Here is a 12693-nt window from a genome sequence, read left to right as displayed (position 1 = left end):
ATTGCATTGGCCTAAAGTTCAGACATTCAGGTCTGTTCCTGCAGGGCTAGTCTCTACATTTTTGATCCTTCTTCTGATCTTCACTGAGATAAATTTGGTACCAAGTAGATAAAGACCAGGTGTGGCTTGTAAAGTAGCAAGAAAGACCAGAGTATCTGCAGAACACCTAGTATCTATTGGGCCTGAAGCAGAAATATTTCAGTGTCATATATATTTAATTTATTTTCATTTCTTCTGTTTACTGGCATGGCTTGATAATTTCTTGTTCAAAGTTGTCTTTAAAATGTTGTATGAATGAGTTTCTTTCCCCCCCCCTATCAGTCATATAACTGCAGTCACCTGGCTCTCTCTGATTAGAATAGAAGTTGCTGCTCTGGGTCATGTCATCTTTTTACACTCTTGCCCATTGTTTATTTGAAACAACAACACAACCAAAAATAAGTTGACTTAAAACCACAGCATCTGTATGTGTGTGTGTGTGTATGTGTGTGTGTGTGTGTGTCTGAGTTAGGGCGTTGTTGTTGTTGTTGTTATTGTGAGCATTAATAAATGATGGGTAGGGGAAAAACCACTGGGTTAATAGCATTCACTTGCAACTAGATTACTGTGCATTACCATAGCAGACTTTGGGAAAGCAATGTGATTTTCTGCCAATTTCATTAAACATACATTAATTATGTATGCCTAATTTACTGGTCTACAATATCAACATGTTTATCTGTCAGTGATTACTGTTTAATTGGTGATTAGATGATAACTGTGAGCTCTAATAGTGAATGGCATTTTTTGCTTTTGAAGTCATCTTTGCTCATCTGGACTTTTTACACAACACACAATACCTGCATTGAAAGGACAGTATCAATTAACAGAGCTCAGAAAGCTGAATTAATAACAAACAACATCATGGGTGGTAAAAATACTCTACCAGACTTCCTTGACTTTTAGATTCAATTACTTGTCAGTTTTTATTTTTGCTAAAGTGCTATGAATCAAAAGTGTTTGTCGTTTTTTAACAATTTCTCCATCGGAAACATGAAAATTTGTAATAAAGTGGACAGTTGCAAAAAACAGAAGATGATTCATCTCTGAGTCATTGTAAAAAGCATCACACAGGATTGCACGCAAGAGGAGGCAGACACAGAGAATGTGTTGGGGCAGCAGGGATTGAAAATCACCCATCACAGCACGGAGAGGAGAACGAGTTTTGAGTCAAGATTTATGAGAAGATGCTTTTTCTCCACTGAGGTGGTTAGGAGGAAGTTCCTGATTTGGAAAGTGGCATTAGATGAAATGATTGGTCATAATTGCCAGCACTGATTCTGGTGTATGGAAATGGCAGGAACTGTTGATCTCAGGATATTGGAACCATGTGTGATTGAACACTCTTTCTGTAATAATCTTTGCTCTTTTGTTATTGACTTGAAATGATTATTACAGCAACTTCAGAGCGAGCTTCAACACCAGCTTCGACTGAAATGGGTTGGAATATAATTTCTTCTCCACAATACAGGGCAACACTTTCATACATTTCCGATGGAAATGTAGTTTATTGCTAAAGAAACATACTTCATGTTTGAATTGCAGGTGCTGGTATGTTCGATTACTACTGCAAGGGTTGTTCTTGGCAACTGATCGTTCTCATTGTCTGACCCACCCCTTGTATCCATCTGAAGATATACACTGTTTAAAAAAAATACATGACTGTAGAGAATGGGAGAGGGATTTTAGTAATCAGATGCAGAATCAGGTTCAGATACATGGGTAGCATCTCAAATCAATGACTGCCTAAACCACACTTGGGACTAGGGGTGGGTACCGGTATCTGACATAAACGGTAGTAACCAGACCGAAAAGCAGCGCACATTTCGGTGCTTTTTTTTTCCTGAGCTGTGATACACTTTAGATTCTAGTAGCCAATCATTTTACATTTTCGAGGATAGTAGGCGGGTCCAGGTACGTACCTTCTTTTAGAGCAGAGCTACAGATTAAAAATGCCCAAGGCGAAGCGGTCAAAAGTCTGTACTTCACAGCAAAAGATGCAAACTCAGCAGCCTGCAACAAGTGCTTTAAGGTAATAATGTCAAAGGAGGTAACTCCTCGAATCTGATGAAACGCCTGGCGACGCATAGCGTTTTTTTTTTTAAAAGCCGAAAAATGCGCCGTATTTGATAGCTTGCTGCGAGACCTCACACCGTGCACATCTACTGCGGGTGTGGTGCCTGTTATCGGACCCCGAGTTAGCAACATCCCCCAAAAACCCGAAGAGGAGAGTCCTGGCCCCTAGCCCTGCCAGTGTAGCAGAAATGATGACGGATGATGATGGCAGCAGCAGCCGTTCTTCTCTGCGTGAGTAGCTTAATGTTGTTCGTGTATAATTTACGTTGAGTAGGCTAACCACGTTATTACATTAATGCATGTAAGGTGAACTAGCAAACATCATCATAGCTACATGCGGCTGTCTTCTTGTTTGATGGCAGATACTCCCTTCACGCTGGCCAAAAAGGCTAAAATGACCAAAGAAAAAGTGGAAAGCAGTTAAACATGAGAGGTTTTTGGACAAAGTTTGTGTTTTTTCCATTGTTTAAGCACTGCTTCCAGCCAAGAGTGATACTATATATGCCCCATAGCTGCAGAAAAGGCTAACATTGTTATCTTTTTACAAAAAAAACAGCTGAACATGAGAGGTTTTTGGACCAATTTTGTGTTCTCCATTCTTTAAGCACCGGTTTGAGCACCGTTTAAGCACCGGCACCGTTTCAAAAGTACCGGTTTGGCACCGGTATCGGATAAAACCTAAACGATACCCATCCCTACTTGGGACATTTCCATGCAAATAAAATTCCTCTATAGATGAATTATTTCACTAAAAATGAATAAAAATTACCATGATGTAAACTTCCATCTAATTTTCAGCAATTTTTTGTGGATCTTTTGCAGTTGCTAAAAAAAACCTTTATTGCGTGTTGACAATTAGCAAACAAGTTGCTTAAAGATTTTTGAAACCTTTTCTAAAACTACATTTCCAAATGAATCTGTCCTTTACTAATGTGAATGTCAGTGGACATTAAAATGAGCAATTTAAGAGACTACATTAGAGAGTTACTCAGAGTGGAGGAGTGCTAAGTTGTCAGAGTTGACACTATTGTGCCTCTTTACACAGCTGGTGATCATTCACTCAAATGAAGTGAAAAACCAATTAGTTGGTAGTAATGGAGACTTCTCTTCAAACATCCATGTTTCCGCAAGCAAACTATTAACACTGTATTTTTTTTTCTTCTGCACCCTCCATTATGCTGTATATAATTGGAGCTCATAAAATAGAAAAGTGAATGCATACTTTCGCACTTTACCATGCACAGATTAAAGCCCTTCAGCCAAAAAGCAAACACACAAAAGGCTACTGCAAAAACATTTGTTGGTACGTCCAAGTGCTTTTTTCTTTCTTTCTTTTTTTTTATTCAAAGCACTGTTTCAACTTCCTGCCAAATTTTCAGTAATGTCTGACAAATATGAATTTGTACCCCATTTCCGAAATGATGGCACTTAAGCAGTGACAGTTTGATGAGTAGGTGACACTCATTTATCATCACAATCTTCTTTACTTGAAGCTGGAAACAGTGTGGAACCACATTAACACAGCATGACCCCCAGTGGGAGGAACACATGAAGGACAGCTTAGCATGTCTTTCATGCATGGTAAGCCTTGTCGGATGTATCACAGTGCTCCTCCTGTACCTAAAACAAGCAAGAGATACAAAAAAAAGGTGCACGTGTTTCTGTTAATGAGCAATTGGATCCAAGTTTTCACTTTGGAAAGGAATTCTCTTAAGTGTGCGATCCTGGAAATGCAAATGACAACACGGCTGCATATTCAAAGATGTAAAATGGAGTCGTCATCTGTCCTAATAACCCTGTAGGGTGCTTTCTGCGGATTTCTTTGAGTATCTGTACACTGAGTAGGAGGGACTGTCTGGCTTGGAAGTTGGATAATGCTTGTTCTTAAGCTTAGCAAAAATGTGAATAAATAAATGAAAAATGTGAATAAATAAATGATGATAAGGGCTTTTATTAACTGTGTGATTAGCATGTCTTGCTTGCAGTTCACTTATCTTTATTCAGTGCCTCACCTTTGTGAAACAGCCAACACACTTCACAGCTTTGGAGGATGACATGTGTGAGGAGAGAGAAATAGATAGAAAGGGGGGGGGGGGTAAAAGTGCAGAGACATTGTCAAGAAAACACCAAGGGATGGCTGCACAGAAAAGCCTCAAAGTGGAAGTTGTGACTCTGGGATAGTGAGACTCAGAGGTAAGTGTTCAGGCTTGGTGCTACAAAGGGCAGTATAGTGCTTACTTTGATTGAATCAATTGCTCTGTGTAAGTAGCTGCTGGTGCTGGCTTCCCCTGGGTGACAGAGAGGTCTACAGAGAGCGAACCAATCCAATCATCCATGGCAAGAGAACAGGGAAGATTAACAGAGCAATGCATCATAGCTGTAGCAACCAGTGATGTGTAGCAGACTGTATTTATTGACTCATTGGCTGTATTGATTGTCTCAATTGATGAAAAGTCCAGAGACAACAGACAGACGCACAGCAGATTATGCAAAATCAGAAAATAATAAAGGAAAGATGATGGGTCATGTTGTTATTTCATTGTATGAGTAAATTAACATTTCACAGCAAAAGCCTGTAATATCTGGTACAAGCATTCAATCAGTTAGCGTTGCTGATCATGTGATTAAGTGTTTGCTAGTAAAACGTCTAGTTACAGCACATTTGACTGGCATGAGTTATTCCATTCAAGTTAAGCACATACAGTAATGGCTTGGTAATTTACCTGGGCATGTATGTAGCTTTTCCTTGACAGCAAATTCTCTTTGACATTGACATTGTTCCAACAGCAGCAGCAGTTTATTTAACACGCCATTAATCTCTAACGACAGAAGACTGCATAGCAGCAGATGTTTGGTAACAAACTTCTGCTCGGTCCTCTGTTTTTCTTCACCCTCATTGACATGTATTACTGTGACAAGAGGAGGGTCACAAGGCAAGCAGGACCACAAAAGTCAACTGTTATTTTTGGGAATGCTTTGGCAGCACCAATTTTTTCTTCTGCCTAGATGCAGACTCGTTTGATGCACAAAGAGAAAACAGATTCATTTGTAATGCTATACCAAAACTACTCATAGTGCACCACACTGGTGCGCATGGTCGTCAGTATGCTAATGTTCAACTGTGCAGTGAAACAATCCAATTATTGAATGATGGCCACAGTACATCTTCTCTCATATGTATGCAATTAATGAGTGCAGATCAACCATAACAGTGACACAGAGTAAATTAACACTTTGGTAAACTTAAAAGGATTGTCTCCACTCAGATATAGACAACTGGAAAGATGAGCACATGTCAAAGGATTATAGTTCTATGTCTATCATGTCCTCTTTTCTCTCTCTCTTATAAAGCAGCAGAACTCTTTTAAAAGAAATAATACAGAACGCTTCATGGCATTAGCCATTGAAATAGAATATCTTTTTGTACTGAATGCTGGTGAGTGGGCGTGAGGGCAACAAACTGTAGGAAAGTAAAGGGAGAAGAAACAGGCAGAGTTTACCCTTAGGGCTCATGAGGTAAGGACACTTAACTCATCGCATGCATTGCCATAGTCAACATGATTTTTTTTATATCAGTTCTATGCTTTAAACCCAAAAGGAATAAATCATCTCATTTACACAAATATAAATATATTTTATGTTTAGTATATACAATAATGATCTGCCATCATCAAGAAAAAGCATGTCAGTAAACTCTTGCTAATGGGTACAGACACTGCAAAGACAGCCATGATTGATTGGCGTGCTCAAGCACTCTCTGAAGATGAAGCCGGACAAGATTAGTTTTAGTGAGAAGGCTGGTGGTGTGGCTGAGCCGTGCCATGCTAGTCCTGAGAGCTACGAGTTTCACTGTCCTCCTCCAGCTCCCATTCAAAGTTCTGACCAGTCATTTGGTAGAACATCATGTTAAAGGGCTTGTAGAACTTGTGCAGCCGCCGAATCACATCTGGGTCAATTTTAGGATGAGTTCTCCCTTTAGACTTGCCAAGGCATCTGGGAGTGCTGCTGTCCTCTGGCTTCTTTAGACATGGAAATCCTTTCGTTTTATTAAAGTAAAAGTGTTTGTCTGTGACAATCCGCTTCAGTCCCAAGAAGTCCTGCACTTTGGCCATCTCACCAGCAGGATCCACAATGAGCCTCTCTCCACTGACAAAGTGCATTTGGGAGAGTGGGAAATACTGCATCCAGCTCTCCAGGTGAAGAGCATATATTCCTATACGCAACGCACTCCACGAGGCATCTATAAGACCCAGCGTCCGGTTCTTAAAAGCCAGAACCTCAAAGGTGGGGATATCGGGTTTCTTGGACAAAGTCTGTGTATAGTCTGAAATGGCTCTAGTGACAGGATTACGCACGACAATAATAAGCTTGATGTCTCTTGCCATGGAGTGGATGCGCTTGGGGGCATGGTTAGTCACAAAGTAGCTTGGTGTCTTTTCCATGGTGATCTGCCCCTCCAGCGTTGAAGGCATCAGGTCTCTGGGAACAGAAACAGCAGAGGGGGAAAAAAAAACAGCTTAGCATGGTATTACCCTCAACACCTCTTCCAGTGCAAATAACATACCCAAGGACAAGGTGCAAGCAAATCTGGTACATTTACTAAGCAGTGCATTATTCGAAATTACAAGAGAAAATAACCGTTATTATCACTGGACATTATGTTGTGAGGAGAAACATACAGCTAATTACATCCATAGAGTAATATGCAAGAGATAAAAGAAGGAAGATGAAACAGCAGGAAAGCAAGTATGCTCATTGCTTAATTGACTCCATCTGTGTTACTCCAGGAGCTGTTTTGGAACTTTAATAATGAGTTCACTGCATATCATTAATACTGGGGTGCCTGGGGTATTGTTTTGTCATACATTTATTATGCATGCTAGGCTCACACTCTGTGCAGGCAGTTTTATTTCTAATGCACATGCACTTCCCCGGCAGGAGAAGATTGGAATGGGTGCAGGCAGCTCTTTTCTTTTGCTCTTTCTGCTGCATTTAAGGTTAGGGGCCAATCATTTAAAGCAGCAGTGATTAATTATCAGATTCAAGGAGATAATTTGCAGTACAGTTGAAATGTCCCAGACTTGATGAATTAATCCAGGGAGTCGCAGGAAGCCATGTGCCATTGCCACCAATATTATGAGTTTCATCTCTGAGTTGTAGGATAGGCCACTGCAGAGGCAAGTATATCAAATGCACAGAGGCAACTCTTGTTTTTGCAGCTTTTATTTTTGTATCAGTAATAAAGCATAGCAATCGCCTCAAGCAAACCCTTATCAAATGTTTACACTGATGTTCATTCCAATCCGTACTGTTTTCTTTGTTTGTAAGCTATGTGATTCAGTGCTAAATTGGTACATTAAATCCTCTGTGAGACATGCAGATTATTTAACTACTAACGAATACAAGCACAGGAGATGTGTAATACACTGTAAAAAAGAAGCAGAATCCAAGCACGTAGAAAGCTGCTTCCTTCCAAATTCACCAATGTTTGCTTGGAAATGAATGTCCGAACAACCGACCAAAATCGAAATTATTTCTTCTGGAGACTCACTGATTTAGTGGAGAAATTTCCCCATAATTCTGGGATAAAAGCTATTTCCTTCTCCCTGCAATATTCTTTTTCCATTTGGCTGCCCTGCACCACAAACCTACAGTTGTAACGATATAGTCACATCAATCATTTGCATCTTGGACATATTCTAAATTAACTGTTCTCCAGCAAAGAATCCAATTTACTCTGCTAGACATAAGAGCTGTTATGCACATATCGACCACACACATGTACCCACGGATACTCGGCTGAAAGTCTCACAAGTGGCCTGGTAATTGCATCTCAGTAACAGTATTGCCTTCCTGATGGGTAATTTCCCTCTGGATTATGTTTGTCTCTTGACAGTATAGAACTGTGGTTACTTCTGGGCCTGTAATGGGATATTAAACATATCTACAGATAGCATAGTGACCAGAAAGAGTATTAGTTTTCATTATATTCAATCACTTTCCACACTTCCCCCTTCCAGTAATAAATGGCTAAAGATTGTTTTAACCTCAAGGACTTCAGGTCTGTCTGCCATTAAACTCCAAAGTCCAGTAGGTGGTCTAATAGAGCAACATCGCCATGCAGAAAAAAAAAGTTCAGATACACACCACAGCGAATCACCTTGAAACAACCGACGTCCTACTGTATGGACATTAGCTGCAGCGTCTCCCTGGCAATCTTTGGAGCATATCCAATTGAAAGGACAGTTATACAGTGTTCAAGGTTACTTTTTTTGAAAACACAAACATAGCAGGCTATTATTGTAATCACGCTCATTGCTTGTCATCATACATTTAATTAAAAAAGCGAGCGAAAGCACATAAGCCCAGTAGCTTGTTATTGTGCTTTTGATTGAGAATCAGTCATGGACCATGTACGTCTAAAATGTCAGTTGGATGTTGAGGCGGGAAGGAAATCAAAACACTGATAAGCAAGCTAATTTTACTGTGCATTGAAAATGACTCCTCTGGCCTTGCAGTCTAGTGGAACTGAAGTAAACACGAGCAAACAGTTAATTCTTACTTTTTTTTCTCTCCACATCAGCTGCTCAGCTCAATGCAGGTCATTCAGGTGGGTAGCTAAATAAAATCCATAGCGCTAAAGTGGCGCTGCTCACCATCTGTTGTTTACTGCCTCACACCGAGAACATACCACATAACATTTATTTCTTGCATTTCAACACGTGCCTAACACTTTATTTACATAGCAAACAGAAGTTTGAAGATAGAGGAAAGGTCTCTCATACCATTTGATGAATTCTAACTGTGTTGCATTACAAGTATCTAAGGAAATAATATAAAATTACTCAAATCATTGTCAAGATATGATCCTTTGACAATTTATGGCATAAAAAATATTTCCATCAAATATTAACAATACATTTTGCAATCAGATACTTTGAGTGGAAGAAAGAAGTCATCCACAGTGAAATAAATTATGAAAAGACAAAATCAACCTTTAAAACAAGTTCACTTTCCAGTTGCACCAAGGTTACGTACTCGTAGGAAGGGAATTCCATTTTACACCCACTCCTCATAATTTTCAGATCTGGAGGATGCCATTTGAGAAAGTTGATTCATTAGTAAGAATGTGAAGTACATCAAATCAAATTTGTTGTGTGTGTGTGTGTGTGTTTGTTAAGACAAAATCTTAGTAGATAATCACAAGTCTTAGTTCCTAAACACCCACTACAACATACGTGAGCATTTAACTCGATGTTTCATTCTGTTTTGTCAAACTGTTGTGCGGGGAATATTTTGAGGTATGATGAGGTGAGGCATGATGCTCATTTACATTCCCAGATACTAATAGGTCCAACCTGTTTATGGAGAAATGCAGTTTCTCCAGAGAAGCTTTGCTGTTTCTAATAAACTCTGGCAGAGGAATCAACGCTCCCACAGTCTCTCATTTGGATTGATCACATTTCAGCAGCAGAGTATCAATCTGCCGTGCTTCCTCCACGTCATGTCAAATACAATCAATTATTCTAAAGGAGTCCACTCATAATAAGCTGACTCCTTGGAGAGTGTACTTTGGAGAGGGGGCCAATGTTGTGGGCAGATTTGTGTGATTTTTCTTTTTTTCAATAACGCCTAAAAACTAACATAATGATATTGAGGTGTAAATTACAGGAATTCTTTGCTGTCTGCCAATATTGACTCAGTAAGAGAGAATAATCGTTTTGTCGGGGAGGTGTCAGAATCTTGTCATCTTGCCATTTATGAAGGAACATACTTGTTAGTCCTATAATAGAGAAAGCAGAAGTTGTACTCGGATTTACTAAAAATGGCTTTGATAAACCTTTATAAGTTAACCAGTGCTTAGTACAGGCAGCCCCCCCCCCAACAAAAAAACAAACCAGTGCAAGAACAGGCAAATGTATTACACTTACAATTGGAATTACAAATATCAGTCGAGGGTGTAAAAGCGTTTTTCATCAAAAACAGTCAAGACATTTGCAGTGAGAGATATACTGTGGTCATTTTGCAATGAATAATCCAATTATTTTACCATGAGTGACATGTTTGTGATTACAGCGGCACAAAGAACAAAGACATGGGTTTACTGCAAAGTGGAGAGAAAACAAAGGTTGGTCAAATGAGTCATTCTTTGCTTGGCTCTCAACAAGTGGATGCGTACATGTTTGGCACACAAAAAAAACAAGCCCACAGGCCAGAGCAAAGGGGTCCTGGTGGGTCTGCTGTGGAGTGGGAGGCATTGTTTTGTCACGGTTAAGGTGCAACTTTTGGGAAGAAAATAAATAGAGAGAAGGCTGCCATTCTGAGCCATCAGATCATGTTCAAGTAATGGGAGAGAGTTTGGCTTGTTTTTTGTTTTTCTCAACCTGAATCTGACCTAACCACATGGTTGTGTAGTGAAAGTATCCTTTCAGCAGCCTTGCCTTTAAGCTATTAACTGGATTTAGTTATGCAATGTACATAGAGCCACTTACAATTACAGTGAGAATATTATGTGATTTGTCATTTAGAGCATTGAAAAAGTGACATTAGGCTTTTCACATGTGTCACACCTTTAAACATATATTTAATGAATTCTTTTTTGTTCATGTTTTAAGTTTTACATTATAATAATTAAAGACACGTGTGCATACACAGACACAAACTTAATCCATTTATTGCTTTTAATGATTCCTTCTGAATCACTTAAACATTATGTCTTTCTTTCACTATCTTCAAATCCAAGGGGCTTTTCACACCAGAAAGATATCTATATGCATAATAGGCATAAAAGCCTTTTATTGAAATCCAGTAAAAGAGAAGATATGGTTGAATGTATTTAATATTAGCTCTGCATGCTACTTTTTTGTGCAGTAGAGTCTCAGATGCAGAGCTTTTACTATTACATTGGGCAATATGGAAATGGTTAATTTTTACTTTTAGAATTTTCCTGACTCGTTTTACGTTAAACACTTATTTTCTTTCACTGACTTTCATTTTTTCTTTTTTTTTCTTGTTTACATTTACTGGCTGTTGTTATTAAAAACACAGATCTAGAAGTAGTTTCATGAGAAAGATGAAACCAAACCAAACTGTATTTCAAAATGCAGTCAGGTGCTTGGTAATCAGCAACGATAAATGCATTTTTATAAAAAAAATAAATCTATACTACAACATCGTTTATTATTGTTTATTCTACAATATCCCCTTTTACTCCCTTAAACTGTTTTTTGTCTGTTAATCAACTAAAATACTAGCTATTACCAGCTATTTGAAAAACCTTTAAGACTACCATGAGCATTGTTGAATATTATTTTTATCTATTTATTTTTCTTTTCACTGAGAGTTCCCAGTTTGGCTGATGCACAAAGAAGCAGCGATGAAACCAGGCCCATACTGACTGAAGAGTGTTGCTAGGTTGTTTCAAAGCTGTTTAGACAATAGGATGAAACCATGCCAAACTGCAGTGAGATTTTTTGTTCCTGTCTTTAATCATAACAGTACATTGGGTGATAGAATGAGGAACACTGTTTTAAAGTCACTTTATCATTTAATAGTACACTAAATTTATTAACTGCTATTATGTGAAAATTACTATTGGTGTGGTATTACCACCTTTTAAGAGCCAAAATAAGCAAAGCAGATTAAAATCATATTTCAAATATAACAGCTTTCTCATACTTACTAAGTAGTAATTAGGAGGTAATTGAGGGATAACTCTAAGTTAATGGTCTAGTAGCTGGAGAATATTTTGTGATGAATAAGTCATTAATAAGTGACTTATAATTATTTCTAAAGAGTCATTAAGCTACTAATGTGCATAATAATGGTAAATAAGTACACCTTAACATGGACTCCTATTGAACTATGAACCAAGTTCTAAATAGCTTAAACACATTTCAGATTTAATGCTGTTTGTCATACAAACTGTTGGCTTTCTTCTCAAGTGCATTGCTTTCTTTCACCTGCAATGCCATGATCACGGAATATAGACTGTATATCTGTCCACATTTATCATGCTGTCTTTACAGATGCACCACATTCATTAATTAAATGCAACATTTTGAGCCTAGCGGTCAGAGTTATGCTAAATTGTTGAATGTTAATATTGTCAATCTTTCCTCAGTAGAGATTAAAAGACAAGCAAATCATGTCTGTAACATGACAAGGAGAGCAAAACTGCTATAGCCTCCCCACTCTAAATAAGCCTATTATACTTGTACTTCTGCGGGACTGTAGACTTTGAGAAATAGTTGAGGACAGAAGTGACAGCTGGTCCTGATCAAACCCCTATTCCCCACCCCCTTCCTGAGATCCCCTAAAGACCATCCCATTCCAACAGTGGGCAAGCCAGGTACTTCTCTGCCCACATCACCAGACTGCAGTGCTGAGATCTGAAGCTGTGCTCAGATGCCCTTTGGACATAAAACATCATGAAATAAAGTGTGGCAATGAAGCAGACTATGAGGATGTTTGGAATGCTGTACCGACCTGCAACATTAGTACATAACAGTGTATATGAGCCAGAAAATAAGTCTATTTTTAACTGTATTAATGTCTGGGAGAGAGAACGGAAGCAAT

General features: G+C 38.7%; 1 protein-coding gene across 1 annotated transcript in view; it reads right to left on the bottom strand.

Annotated features, from left to right (window-relative positions):
* Nucleotides 1-4505: 4505 nt before the first annotated feature.
* Nucleotides 4506-12693, bottom strand: part of hs3st4 (heparan sulfate (glucosamine) 3-O-sulfotransferase 4) — an 88558-nt gene continuing 80370 nt past the window's right edge. The window contains exon 2 of the mRNA XM_086289658.1: nucleotides 4506-6594. Coding sequence (XP_086145784.1) covers nucleotides 5940-6594 — 655 coding nt within the window. The 3' untranslated portion in view covers nucleotides 4506-5939. The remainder of the gene's footprint in view (nucleotides 6595-12693) is intronic.

Source organism: Aulonocara sp. 'chitande type north' Nkhata Bay, linkage group LG4, assembly GCF_057382095.1.
Source record: "Aulonocara sp. 'chitande type north' Nkhata Bay isolate Kocher_YH1m ecotype deep benthic linkage group LG4, A_spYH_male_GT1.1, whole genome shotgun sequence".
In the NCBI taxonomy this organism is placed as follows: Eukaryota; Metazoa; Chordata; class Actinopteri; order Cichliformes; family Cichlidae; genus Aulonocara; species Aulonocara sp. 'chitande type north' Nkhata Bay.
The sequence above is the reverse complement of the archived record's forward strand: the minus strand, read 5'-3'. Positions and strand labels throughout refer to the sequence as shown.